This window comes from Somniosus microcephalus, unplaced genomic scaffold (assembly GCF_052327205.1).
Source record: "Somniosus microcephalus isolate GS21.2 unplaced genomic scaffold, FLI_Smic_1.0 unresolved_chr7, whole genome shotgun sequence".
NCBI lineage: Eukaryota > Metazoa > Chordata > Chondrichthyes > Squaliformes > Somniosidae > Somniosus > Somniosus microcephalus.
Genome location: NW_028225185.1, coordinates 1206524 through 1220271, shown reverse-complemented (window position 1 = coordinate 1220271; position 13748 = coordinate 1206524). Strand labels below are relative to the sequence as shown.

General features: G+C 64.8%; 1 protein-coding gene across 1 annotated transcript in view; it reads right to left on the bottom strand.

Annotated features, from left to right (window-relative positions):
• The window catches only part of LOC147086343 (thrombospondin-3-like), a 145581-nt gene that overhangs the window by 27807 nt on the left and 104026 nt on the right, over window positions 1-13748 (bottom strand). Inside the window, exons 6-7 of the mRNA XM_085978405.1 lie at window positions 3201-3311; window positions 331-438 (exon numbers count right to left, since the gene is read on the bottom strand). Of these exons, the coding sequence (XP_085834531.1) occupies window positions 331-438; window positions 3201-3311 (219 nt within the window). The remainder of the gene's footprint in view (window positions 1-330; window positions 439-3200; window positions 3312-13748) is intronic.

Below are 13748 nucleotides of genomic sequence, written 5' to 3'. Positions count from 1 at the left end.
CCCACCCCCCCCGACTCCCCTTTCCCACCCCCCCCGACTCCCCTTTCCCACCCCCCCCCGACTCCCCTTTCCCATTCCCCCGACTCCCCTTTCCCATCCCCCCCCGACTCCCCTTTCCCATCCCCCCCGACTCCCCTTTCCCTTCCCCCCCGCCCCCCACGACTACCCTTCCGCCCCCTCCCCCCAGAAGACTGGGCTGAGATCAGCGTGAGGCTATAACTGGGCTGTACGTTATCGTGCTTGCTCCCACGCCCCGGGGGAGGGTTCTCGGTTCCCCCAGCACAGGCCGGGAGCACGGCTCTCCTTGGGTTATGGGGCATTGGTACAAACCTCCACATTCTTGATCCCGTCTCCATCAGCATCGTTGTCGCATTGATCACCCACACCGTCGTTGTCAGCATCTTCCTGCCCAGAGTTTGGGGTATACCTGCAATTATCCTGGGGAAGAGACAGAAACAAACTTCAAACAAATCAAAACTAAAGTGAAGGGACAGTGCTCCTGAAATACAGACTGAAAGGATATCTTAAATCTCCACATCCTACAGAATTAAAACACTTTACGATGCACCCAGGAATCCAGCACTACTTAATTTCCTATTCACTCCCTTTAGAAATTTCTCAGGCTCGAACAGTTTAACTCAGGCAGAGATCAATGATTGGCTTTTATTGCAAGGGGGATGGAGTATAAAAGCAGGGAAGTCTTGCTGCAGTTATACAGGGTATTGGTGAGGCCACACCTGGAATACTGCGCGCAGTTTGGTTTCCATGTTGAAGAAAAGATATACTTGCTCTCGAGGCGGTTCAGAGAAGGTTCACTCGGTTGATTCCGGAGATGAGGGGGTTGACGTATGAGGAAAGGTTGAGTAGGTTGGGCCTCTACTCATTGGAGTTCAGAAGAATGAGAGGCGATCTTATAGAAACATATAAGATTGTGAGGGGGCTTGATTGGGTGGATGCGGTGAGGATGTTTCCACTGATGGGTGAGACTAGAACTAGGGGGCATAATCATAGAATAAGGGGCTGCCCTTTCAAAACTGTGATGAGGAGAAACTTCTTCACTCAGAGGGTAGTAAATCTATGGAATTTGCTACCCCAGAGAGCTGTGGAAGCTGCAACATTAAATAGATTTAAAACGGAGATAGACAGTTTCCTAGCAGATAAGGGAATTAGGGGTTACGGGGAGAGGGCAGGGAAGTGGACGTGAGTCTAGGTTCGGATCAGCCATGATCCTATTGAATGGCGGAGCAGACCCGAGGGGCCGTATGGCCTACTCCTGCTCCTACTTCTTATGTTCTTATGTGGCTCAGTTGGCAGTGCTCTTATCTCTTAGACATTTTCTGGTTTAAACCCCACTACAGTCAAAGGACAGAGGCTGGGTTAAACTTCAGTACTGAGGGAGCGCCGCACTGTCAGAGAGGCGGTACTGAGGGAGCGCCGCACTGTCAGAGAGGCAGTACTGAGGGAGCGCCGCACGGTCAGAGAGGCGGTACTGAGGGAGCACCGCACGGTCAGAGAGGCAGTACTGAGGGAGCGCCGCACTGTCAGAGAGGCAGTACTGAGGGAGCACCGCACGGTCAGAGAGGCGGTACTGAGGGAGCACCGCACGGTCAGAGAGGCAGTACTGAGGGAGCACCGCACGGTCAGAGAGGCGGTACTGAGGGAGCACCGCACGGTCAGAGAGGCAGTACTGAGGGAGCACCGCACGGTCAGAGAGGCAGTACTAAGGGAGCGCCGCACTGTCAGAGAGGCAGTACTGAGGGAGCACCGCACGGTCAGAGGGGCGGTACTGAGGGAGCACCGCACGGTCAGAGAGGCAGTACTGAGGGAGCGCCGCACTGTCAGAGAGGCAGTACTGAGGGAGCACCGCACGGTCAGAGGGGCGGTACTGAGGGAGCACCGCACGGTCAGAGGGGCGGTACTGAGGGAGCACCGCACGGTCAGAGGGGCAGTACTGAGGGAGCGCCGCACTGTCGGAGGGGCAGTACTGAGGGAGCGCCGCACGGTCAGAGGGGCAGTACTGAGGGAGCGCCGCACGGTCAGAGGGGCAGTACTGAGGGAGCGCCGCACTGTCGGAGGGGCAGTACTGAGGGAGCGCCGCACTGTCGGAGGGGGCAGTACTGAGGGAGCGCCGCACTGTCGGAGGGGCAGTACTGAGGGAGCGCCGCACTGTCGGAGGGGCAGTACTGAGGGAGCGCCGCACTGTCGGAGGGGCAGTACTGAGGGAGCGCCGCACTGTCGGAGGGGCAGTACTGAGGGAGCGCCGCACTGTCGGAGGGGCAGTACTGAGGGAGCGCCGCACTGTCGGAGGGGCAGTACTGAGGGAGCGCCGCACTGTCGGAGGGGCAGTACTGAGGGAGCACGGCACTGTCGGAGGGGCAGTACTGAGGGAGCACGGCACTGTCGGAGGGGCGGTACTGAGGGATTGCCGCACTGTCGGAGGGGCAGTACTGAGGGAGCGCCGCACTGTCGGAGGGGCAATACTGAGGGAGGGCCGCACTGTCGGAGGGGCAGTACTGAGGGAGCACGGCACTGTCGGAGGGGCGGTACTGAGGGAGCGCCGCACTGTCGGAGGGGCAGTACTGAGGGAGCGCCGCACTGTCGGAGGGGCAGTACTGAGGGAGCGCCGCACTGTCGGAGGGGCAGTACTGAGGGAGCGCCGCACTGTCGGAGGGGCAGTACTGAGGGAGCGCCGCACTGTCGGAGGGGCAGTACTGAGGGAGCGCCGCACTGTCGGAGGGGCAGTACTGAGGGAGCGCCGCACTGTCGGAGGGGCAGTACTGAGGGAGCGCCGCACTGTCGGAGGGGCAGTACTGAGGGAGCGCCGCACTGTCGGAGGGGCAGTACTGAGGGAGCGCCGCACTGTCGGAGGGGCAGTACTGAGGGAGCGCCACACTGTCGGAGGGGCAGTACTGAGGGAGTGCCGCACTCTAAGAGGTGTTGCCTTATGGTTGAGACGTTAAGCGGAGGTGTCTACCTGGTCAAGTAGACCCATATTATCCCAAGGCACTATTCAGAGGCGATGGGAGTCCTTCCAGTGCTCTAGCTAACTGCCCTTAACCAACAGCAACAGGTTATCTGGTCAGTCGTTCATTTGCAGTTCCGTGTTCACCTACAACAGTGATTACCCATTAAAAAATAAATGGGAATTGGATGAGTGGACCTTCGCCGTCTGTTGATTCGATGATCCTGTGAACACTCACCTTATTACAGTGACGGTGGTTGTCAATGCAGGGAAGGTCATTGTCAGGATAGCCATCGATATCAGTGTCTGGCCCACACACATATCCATTCCCAGCCCAGCCAACTCTGCACTGTGGCGGAAGAGAATCAGAGTGAGAGATGGAGACAATATGGCCGAGACACCCCTCCCGCCTCAGCTCCCACTGGAGGAAGCAGCCCCACACATGGCACACAACCTCTTGCAGACACAGCGGTCAGCCCCCACCTCTGGTATTAATACGCCACAAACCTGGCGGATATATAAAGCCCAAGCTGAACAAAGCAGCGCATAACTGTGAGCCAGTCTGTGAGCGAGGGGCCCGCAGTGAGACTGTGAGCGAGGGGCCCGCAGCGAGACTGTCTGTGAGCGAGGGGCCCGCAGCGAGACTGTCTGTGAGCGAGGGGCCGCAGTGAGACTGTCTGTGAGCGAGAGGCCCGCAGTGAGACTGTCTGCGGGCGAGGGGCCCGCAGCGAGACTGTCTGTGGGCGAGGGGCCCGCAGTGAGACTGTCTGTGAGCGAGAGGCCCGCAGTGAGACTGTCTGCGGGCGAGGGGCCCGCAGCGAGACTGTCTATGAGCGAGGGGCCCGCAGTGAGACTGTCTGTGGGCGAGGGGCCCGCAGTGAGACTGTCTGTGAGCGAGGGGCCCGCAGTGAGACTGTCTGTGAGCGAGGGGCCCGCAGTGAGACTGTGAGCGAGGGGCCCGCAGTGAGACTGTGAGCGAGGGGCCCGCAGTGAGACTGTCTGTGAACGAGGGGCCCGCAGTGAGACTGTGAGCGAGGGGCCCGCAGTGAGACTGTCTGTGAGCGAGGGGCCCGCAGTGAGACGGTGAGCGAGGGGCCCACAGTGAGACTGTCTGTGAGGGGCCCTCAGGGAGACTGTCTGTGAGCGAGGGGCCCGCAGTGAGACTGTCTGTGAGCGAGGGGCCCGCAGTGAGACTGTGAGCGAGGGGCCCGCAGTGAGACTGTCTGTGAGTGAGGGGCCCGCAGTGAGACTGTCTGTGAGTGAGGGGCCCGCGGTGAGACTGTGAGCGAGGGGCCGCAGTGAGACTGTGAGCGAGGGGCCCGCAGTGAGACTGTCTGTGAGCGAGGGGCCCTCAGTGAGACTGTCTGTGAGCGAGGGGCCCTCAGTGAGACTGTCTGTGAGCGAGGGGCCCGCAGTGAGACTGTCTGTGAGGGGCCCGCAGTGAGACTGTGAGCGAGGGGCCCGCAGTGAGACTGTCTGTGAGCGAGAGGCCCGCAGTGAGACTGTCTGTGAGGGGCCCTCAGTGAGACTGTCTGTGAGCGAGGGGCCCGCAGTGAGACTGTGAGCGAGGGGCCCGCAGTGAGACTGTCTGTGAGCGAGGGGCCGCAGTGAGACTGTCTGTGAGCGAGGGGCCCGCAGTGAGACTGTGAGCGAGGGGCCCGCAGTGAGACTGTGAGCGAGGGGCCCGCAGTGAGGCTGTGAGCGAGGGGCCCGCTGTGAGACTGTGAGCGAGGGGCCCGCAGTGAGACTGTGAGCGAGGGGCCCGCAGTGAGACTGTCTGTGAGCGAGGGGCCCGCAGTGAGACTGTCTGTGAGCGAGGGGCCCGCAGTGAGACTGTCTGTGAGGGGCCCGCAGTGAGACTGTGAGCGAGGGGCCGCAGTGAGACTGTGAGCGAGGGGCCCGCAGTGAGACTGTCTGTGAGCGAGGGGCCCGCAGTGAGACTGTCTGTGAGCGAGGGGCCCGCAGTGAGACTGTCTGTGAGCGAGGGGCCGCAGTGAGGCTGTCTGTGAGCGAGGGGCCCGCAGTGAGACTGTCTGTGAGCGAGGGGCCCGCAGTGAGACTGTGAGCGAGGGGCCCGCAGTGAGACTGTGAGCGAGGGGCCGCAGTGAGGCTGTGAGCGAGGGGCCCGCAGTGAGACTGTGAGCGAGGGGCCAGCAGTGAGACTGTCTGTGAGGGGCCCGCAGTGAGACTGTCTGTGAGCGAGGGGCCCGCAGTGAGACTGTCTGTGAGCGAGGGGCCGCAGTGAGACTGTCTGTGAGCGAGGGGCCCGCAGTGAGACTGTGAGCGAGGGGCCGCAGTGAGACTGTCTGTGAGCGAGGGGCCGCAGTGAGACTGTCTGTGAGCGAGGGGCCCGCAGTGAGACTGTCTGTGAGCGAGGGGCCCGCAGTGAGACTGTCTGTGAGCGAGGGGCCCGCAGTGAGACTGTGAGCGAGGGGCCCGCAGTGAGACTGTCTGTGAGCGAGGGGCCCGCAGTGAGACTGTGAGCGAGTGGCCCGCAGTGAGGCTGTGAGCGAGGGACCCGCAGTGAGACTGTCTGTGAGCGAGGGGCCCGCAGTGAGACTGTGAGCGAGGGGCCCGCAGTGAGACTGTGAGCGAGGGGCCCGCAGTGAGACTGTCTGTGAGCGAGGGGCCCGCAGCGAGACTGTGAGCGAGGGGCCCGCAGTGAGACTGTGAGCGAGGGGCCGCAGTGAGGCTGTGAGCGACGGGCCCGCAGTGAGACTGTGAGCGAGGGGCCCGCAGTGAGACTGTGAGCGAGGGGCCCGCAGTGAGACTGTGAGCGAGGGGCCCGCAGTGAGACTGTGAGCGAGGGGCCCACAGTGAGACTGTGAGCGAGGGGCCGCAGTGAGACTGTGAGCGAGGGGCCCACAGTGAGACTGTGAGCGAGGGGCCCACAGTGAGACTGTCTGTGAGCGAGGGGCCGCAGTGAGACTGTCTGTGAGCGAGAGGCCCGCAGTGAGACTGTCTGTGAGCGAGAGGCCCGCAGTGAGACTGTCTGTGAGCGAGGGGCCCGCAGTGAGACTGTGAGCGAGGGGCCCGCAGTGAGACTGTGAGCGAGGGGCTCACAGTGAGACTGTCTGTGAGCGAGGGGCCGCAGTGAGGCTGTGAGCGAGGGGCCCACAGTGAGACTGTGAGCGAGGGGCCCACAGTGAGACTGTGAGCGAGGGGCCCACAGTGAGACTGTGAGCGAGGGGCCCACAGTGAGACTGTGAGCGAGGGGCCGCAGTGAGACTGTGAGCGAGGGGCTCACAGTGAGACTGTGAGCGAGGGGCCCGCAGCGAGACTGTCTGTGAGCGAGGGGCCCGCAGCGAGACTGTCTGTGAGCGAGGGCCCGCAGCGAGACTGTCTGTGAGCGAGGGGCCCGCAGTGAGACTGTGAGCGAGGGGCCCACAGTGAGACTGTGAGCGAGGGGCTGCAGTGAGACTGTCTGTGAGCGAGGGGCCCGCAGTGAGACTGTCTGTGAGCGAGGGGCCCGCAGTGAGACTGTCTGTGAGGGGCCCTCAGTGAGACTGTCTGTGAGCGAGGGGCCGCAGTGAGACTGTGAGCGAGAGGCCCGCAGTGAGACTGTCTGCGGGCGAGGGGCCCGCAGCGAGACTGTCTATGAGCGAGGGGCCCGCAGTGAGACTGTCTGTGAGCGAGGGGCCCGCAGTGAGACTGTCTGCGAGCGAGAGGCCCGCAGTGAGACTGTGAGCGAGGGGCCCGCAGTGAGACTGTCTGTGAGCGAGAGGCCCGCAGTGAGACTGTGAGCGAGGGGCCCGCAGTGAGACTGTCTGTGAGCGAGGGGCCCGCAGTGAGACTGTCTGTGAGCGAGGGGCCGCAGTGAGACTGTGAGCGAGGGGCCGCAGTGAGACTGTCTGTGAGCGAGGGGCCCGCAGTGAGACTGTGAGCGAGGGGCCCGCAGTGAGACTGTCTGTGAGCGAGAGGCCCTCAGTGAGACTGTCTGTGAGCGAGGGGCCCGCGGTGAGACTGTCTGTGAGCGGGGGGCCCGCAGCGAGACTGTGAGCGAGGAGCCCGCGGTGAGACTGTGAGCGAGGGGCCGCAGTGAGACTGTGAGCGAGGGGCCCGCAGTGAGACTGTCTGTGAGCGGCCCTCAGTGAGACTGTGAGCGAGAGGCCCGCAGTGAGACTGTCTGTGAGGGGCCCTCAGTGAGACTGTCTGTGAGCGAGGGGCCCGCAGTGAGACTGTGAGCGAGAGGCCCGCAGTGAGACTGTCTGTGAGCGAGGGGCCGCAGTGAGACTGTCTGTGAGGGGCCCGCAGTGAGACTGTGAGCGAGAGGCCCGCAGTGAGACTGTGAGCGAGGGGCTGCAGTGAGACTGTCTGTGAGCGAGGGGCCCGCAGTGAGACTGTCTGTGAGCGAGGGGCCCGCAGTGAGACTGTCTGTGAGGGGCCCTCAGTGAGACTGTCTGTGAGCGAGGGGCCGCAGTGAGACTGTGAGCGAGAGGCCCGCAGTGAGACTGTCTGCGGGCGAGGGGCCCGCAGCGAGACTGTCTATGAGCGAGGGGCCCGCAGTGAGACTGTCTGTGAGCGAGGGGCCCGCAGTGAGACTGTCTGTGAGCGAGAGGCCCGCAGTGAGACTGTGAGCGAGGGGCCCGCAGTGAGACTGTGAGCGAGGGGCCCGCAGTGAGACTGTCTGTGAGCGAGGGGCCCGCAGTGAGACTGTCTGTGAGCGAGGGGCCGCAGTGAGACTGTCTGTGAGCGAGGGGCCCACAGTGAGACTGTCTGTGAGCGAGGGGCCGCAGTGAGACTGTCTGTGAGCGAGGGGCCCGCAGTGAGACTGTCTGTGAGCGAGGGGCCCGCAGTGAGACTGTCTGTGAGCGAGGGGCCGCAGTGAGACTGTGAGCGAGGGGCCGCAGTGAGACTGTCTGTGAGCGAGGGGCCCGCAGTGAGACTGTGAGCGAGGGGCCCGCAGTGAGACTGTCTGTGAGCGAGAGGCCCTCAGTGAGACTGTCTGTGAGCGAGGGGCCCGCGGTGAGACTGTCTGTGAGCGGGGGGCCCGCAGCGAGACTGTGAGCGAGGAGCCCGCGGTGAGACTGTGAGCGAGGGGCCGCAGTGAGACTGTGAGCGAGGGGCCCGCAGTGAGACTGTCTGTGAGCGGCCCTCAGTGAGACTGTGAGCGAGAGGCCCGCAGTGAGACTGTCTGTGAGGGGCCCTCAGTGAGACTGTCTGTGAGCGAGGGGCCCGCAGTGAGACTGTGAGCGAGAGGCCCGCAGTGAGACTGTCTGTGAGCGAGGGGCCGCAGTGAGACTGTCTGTGAGGGGCCCGCAGTGAGACTGTGAGCGAGAGGCCCGCAGTGAGACTGTCTGTGAGCGAGGGGCCCGCAGTGAGGCTGTGAGCGAGGGGCCCGCAGTGAGACTGTGAGCGAGGGGCCCGCAGTGAGACTGTGAGCGAGGGGCCCGCAGTGAGACTGTCTGTGAGCGAGGGGCCCGCAGTGAGACTGTCTGTGAGCGAGGGGCCCGCAGTGAGACTGTCTGTGAGGGGCCCGCAGTGAGACTGTGAGCGAGGGGCCGCAGTGAGACTGTGAGCGAGGGGCCCGCAGTGAGACTGTCTGTGAGCGAGGGGCCCGCAGTGAGACTGTCTGTGAGCGAGGGGCCGCAGTGAGGCTGTCTGTGAGCGAGGGGCCCGCAGTGAGACTGTCTGTGAGCGAGGGGCCCGCAGTGAGACTGTGAGCGAGGGGCCCGCAGTGAGACTGTGAGCGAGGGGCCCGCAGTGAGACTGTGAGCGAGGGGCCGCAGTGAGACTGTCTGTGAGCGAGGGGCCGCAGTGAGACTGTCTGTGAGCGAGGGGCCCGCAGTGAGACTGTCTGTGAGCGAGGGGCCCGCAGTGAGACTGTCTGTGAGCGAGGGGCCCGCAGTGAGACTGTGAGCGAGGGGCCCGCAGTGAGACTGTCTGTGAGCGAGGGGCCCGCAGTGAGACTGTGAGCGAGGGGCCCGCAGTGAGGCTGTGAGCGAGGGACCCGCAGTGAGACTGTCTGTGAGCGAGGGGCCCGCAGTGAGACTGTGAGCGAGGGGCCCGCAGTGAGACTGTGAGCGAGGGGCCCGCAGTGAGACTGTCTGTGAGCGAGGGGCCCGCAGCGAGACTGTGAGCGAGGGGCCCGCAGTGAGACTGTGAGCGAGGGGCCGCAGTGAGGCTGTGAGCGAGGGGCCCACAGTGAGACTGTGAGCGAGGGGCCCGCAGTGAGACTGTGAGCGAGGGGCCCGCAGTGAGACTGTGAGCGAGGGGCCCGCAGTGAGACTGTGAGCGAGGGGCCCGCAGTGAGACTGTGAGCGAGGGGCCCACAGTGAGACTGTGAGCGAGGGGCCGCAGTGAGACTGTGAGCGAGGGGCCCACAGTGAGACTGTGAGCGAGGGGCCCACAGTGAGACTGTCTGTGAGCGAGGGGCCGCAGTGAGACTGTCTGTGAGCGAGAGGCCCGCAGTGAGACTGTCTGTGAGCGAGGGGCCCGCAGTGAGACTGTGAGCGAGGGGCCCGCAGTGAGACTGTGAGCGAGGGGCTCACAGTGAGACTGTCTGTGAGCGAGGGGCCCGCAGTGAGACTGTCTGTGAGCGAGGGGCCGCAGTGAGGCTGTGAGCGAGGGGCCCACAGTGAGACTGTGAGCGAGGGGCCCACAGTGAGACTGTGAGCGAGGGGCCCACAGTGAGACTGTGAGCGAGGGGCCCACAGTGAGACTGTGAGCGAGGGGCCGCAGTGAGACTGTGAGCGAGGGGCTCACAGTGAGACTGTGAGCGAGGGGCCCGCAGCGAGACTGTCTGTGAGCGAGGGGCCCGCAGCGAGACTGTCTGTGAGCGAGGGCCCGCAGCGAGACTGTCTGTGAGCGAGGGGCCCGCAGTGAGACTGTGAGCGAGGGGCCCACAGTGAGACTGTGAGCGAGGGGCTGCAGTGAGACTGTCTGTGAGCGAGGGGCCCGCAGTGAGACTGTCTGTGAGCGAGGGGCCCGCAGTGAGACTGTCTGTGAGGGGCCCTCAGTGAGACTGTCTGTGAGCGAGGGGCCGCAGTGAGACTGTGAGCGAGAGGCCCGCAGTGAGACTGTCTGCGGGCGAGGGGCCCGCAGCGAGACTGTCTATGAGCGAGGGGTCCGCAGTGAGACTGTCTGTGAGCGAGGGGCCCGCAGTGAGACTGTCTGCGAGCGAGAGGCCCGCAGTGAGACTGTGAGCGAGGGGCCCGCAGTGAGACTGTCTGTGAGCGAGAGGCCCGCAGTGAGACTGTGAGCGAGGGGCCCGCATGTGAGACTGTGAGCGAGGGGCCCGCAGTGAGACTGTCTGTGAGCGAGGGGCCCGCAGTGAGACTGTCTGTGAGCGAGGGGCCGCAGTGAGACTGTGAGCGAGGGGCCGCAGTGAGACTGTCTGTGAGCGAGGGGCCCGCAGTGAGACTGTGAGCGAGGGGCCCGCAGTGAGACTGTCTGTGAGCGAGAGGCCCTCAGTGAGACTGTCTGTGAGCGAGGGGCCCGCGGTGAGACTGTCTGTGAGCGGGGGGCCCGCAGCGAGACTGTGAGCGAGGAGCCCGCGGTGAGACTGTGAGCGAGGGGCCGCAGTGAGACTGTGAGCGAGGGGCCCGCAGTGAGACTGTCTGTGAGCGGCCCTCAGTGAGACTGTGAGCGAGAGGCCCGCAGTGAGACTGTCTGTGAGGGGCCCTCAGTGAGACTGTCTGTGAGCGAGGGGCCCGCAGTGAGACTGTCTGTGAGGGGCCCGCAGTGAGACTGTCTGTGAGCGAGGGGCCGCAGTGAGACTGTCTGTGAGGGGCCCGCAGTGAGACTGTGAGCGAGAGGCCCGCAGTGAGACTGTGAGCGAGGGGCTGCAGTGAGACTGTCTGTGAGCGAGGGGCCCGCAGTGAGACTGTCTGTGAGCGAGGGGCCCGCAGTGAGACTGTCTGTGAGGGGCCCTCAGTGAGACTGTCTGTGAGCGAGGGGCCGCAGTGAGACTGTGAGCGAGAGGCCCGCAGTGAGACTGTCTGCGGGCGAGGGGCCCGCAGCGAGACTGTCTATGAGCGAGGGGCCCGCAGTGAGACTGTCTGTGAGCGAGGGGCCCGCAGTGAGACTGTCTGCGAGCGAGAGGCCCGCAGTGAGACTGTGAGCGAGGGGCCCGCAGTGAGACTGTCTGTGAGCGAGAGGCCCGCAGTGAGACTGTGAGCGAGGGGCCCGCAGTGAGACTGTGAGCGAGGGGCCCGCAGTGAGACTGTCTGTGAGCGAGGGGCCCGCAGTGAGACTGTCTGTGAGCGAGGGGCCGCAGTGAGACTGTCTATGAGCGAGGGGCCCACAGTGAGACTGTCTGTGAGCGAGGGGCCGCAGTGAGACTGTCTGTGAGCGAGGGGCCCACAGTGAGACTGTCTGTGAGCGAGGGGCCCGCAGTGAGACTGTCTGTGAGCGAGGGGCCGCAGTGAGACTGTGAGCGAGGGGCCGCAGTGAGACTGTCTGTGAGCGAGGGGCCCGCAGTGAGACTGTGAGCGAGGGGCCCGCAGTGAGACTGTCTGTGAGCGAGGGGCCCGCGGTGAGACTGTGAGCGAGGAGCCCGCGGTGAGACTGTGAGCGAGGGGCCGCAGTGAGACTGTGAGCGAGGGGCCCGCAGTGAGACTGTCTGTGAGCGGCCCTCAGTGAGACTGTGAGCGAGAGGCCCGCAGTGAGACTGTCTGTGAGGGGCCCTCAGTGAGACTGTCTGTGAGCGAGGGGCCCGCAGTGAGACTGTGAGCGAGAGGCCCGCAGTGAGACTGTCTGTGAGCGAGGGGCCGCAGTGAGACTGTCTGTGAGGGGCCCGCAGTGAGACTGTGAGCGAGAGGCCCGCAGTGAGACTGTCTGTGAGCGAGGGGCCCGCAGTGAGGCTGTGAGCGAGGGGCCCGCAGTGAGACTGTGAGCGAGGGGCCCGCAGTGAGACTGTGAGCGAGGGGCCCGCAGTGAGACTGTCTGTGAGCGAGGGGCCCGCAGTGAGACTGTCTGTGAGCGAGGGGCCCGCAGTGAGACTGTCTGTGAGCGAGGGGCCCGCAGTGAGACTGTCTGTGAGGGGCCCGCAGTGAGACTGTGAGCGAGGGGCCGCAGTGAGACTGTGAGCGAGGGGCCCGCAGTGAGACTGTCTGTGAGCGAGGGGCCCGCAGTGAGACTGTCTGTGAGCGAGGGGCCGCAGTGAGGCTGTCTGTGAGCGAGGGGCCCGCAGTGAGACTGTCTGTGAGCGAGGGGCCCGCAGTGAGACTGTGAGCGAGGGGCCCGCAGTGAGACTGTGAGCGAGGGGCCGCAGTGAGGCTGTGAGCGAGGGGCCCGCAGTGAGACTGTGAGCGAGGGGCCAGCAGTGAGACTGTCTGTGAGGGGCCCGCAGTGAGACTGTCTGTGAGCGAGGGGCCCGCAGTGAGACTGTCTGTGAGCGAGGGGCCCGCAGTGAGACTGTCTGTGAGCGAGGGGCCGCAGTGAGACTGTCTGTGAGCGAGGGGCCCGCAGTGAGACTGTGAGCGAGGGGCCGCAGTGAGACTGTCTGTGAGCGAGGGGCCGCAGTGAGACTGTCTGTGAGCGAGGGGCCCGCAGTGAGACTGTGAGCGAGGGGCCCGCAGTGAGACTGTCTGTGAGCGAGGGGCCCGCAGTGAGACTGTGAGCGAGGGGCCCGCAGTGAGACTGTCTGTGAGCGAGGGGCCCGCAGTGAGACTGTGAGCGAGGGGCCCGCAGTGAGGCTGTGAGCGAGGGACCCGCAGTGAGACTGTCTGTGAGCGAGGGGCCCGCAGTGAGACTGTGAGCGAGGGGCCCGCAGTGAGACTGTGAGCGAGGGGCCCGCAGTGAGACTGTCTGTGAGCGAGGGGCCCGCAGCGAGACTGTGAGCGAGGGGCCCGCAGTGAGACTGTGAGCGAGGGGCCGCAGTGAGGCTGTGAGCGAGGGGCCCACAGTGAGACTGTGAGCGAGGGGCCCGCAGTGAGACTGTGAGCGAGGGGCCCGCAGTGAGACTGTGAGCGAGGGGCCCGCAGTGAGACTGTGAGCGAGGGGCCCACAGTGAGACTGTGAGCGAGGGGCCGCAGTGAGACTGTGAGCGAGGGGCCCACAGTGAGACTGTGAGCGAGGGGCCGCAGTGAGACTGTCTGTGAGCGAGAGGCCCGCAGTGAGACTGTCTGTGAGCGAGAGGCCCGCAGTGAGACTGTCTGTGAGCGAGGGGCCCGCAGTGAGACTGTGAGCGAGGGGCCCGCAGTGAGACTGTGAGCGAGGGGCTCACAGTGAGACTGTCTGTGAGCGAGGGGCCCGCAGTGAGACTGTCTGTGAGCGAGGGGCCGCAGTGAGGCTGTGAGCGAGGGGCCCACAGTGAGACTGTGAGCGAGGGGCCCACAGTGAGACTGTGAGCGAGGGGCCCACAGTGAGACTGTGAGCGAGGGGCCCACAGTGAGACTGTGAGCGAGGGGCCGCAGTGAGACTGTGAGCGAGGGGCTCACAGTGAGACTGTGAGCGAGGGGCCCGCAGCGAGACTGTCTGTGAGCGAGGGGCCCGCAGCGAGACTGTCTGTGAGCGAGGGCCCGCAGCGAGACTGTGAGCGAGGGGCCCACAGTGAGACTGTGAGCGAGGGGCTGCAGTGAGACTGTCTGTGAGCGAGGGGCCCGCAGTGAGACTGTCTGTGAGCGAGGGGCCCGCAGTGAGACTGTCTGTGAGGGGCCCTCAGTGAGACTGTCTGTGAGCGAGGGGCCGCAGTGAGACTGTGAGCGAGAGGCCCGCAGTGAGACTGTCTGCGGGCGAGGGGCCCGCAGCGAGACTGTCTATGAGCGAGGGGCCCGCAGTGAGACTGTCTGTGAGCGAGGGGCCCGCAGTGAGACTGTCTGCGAGCGAGAGGCCCGCAGTGAGA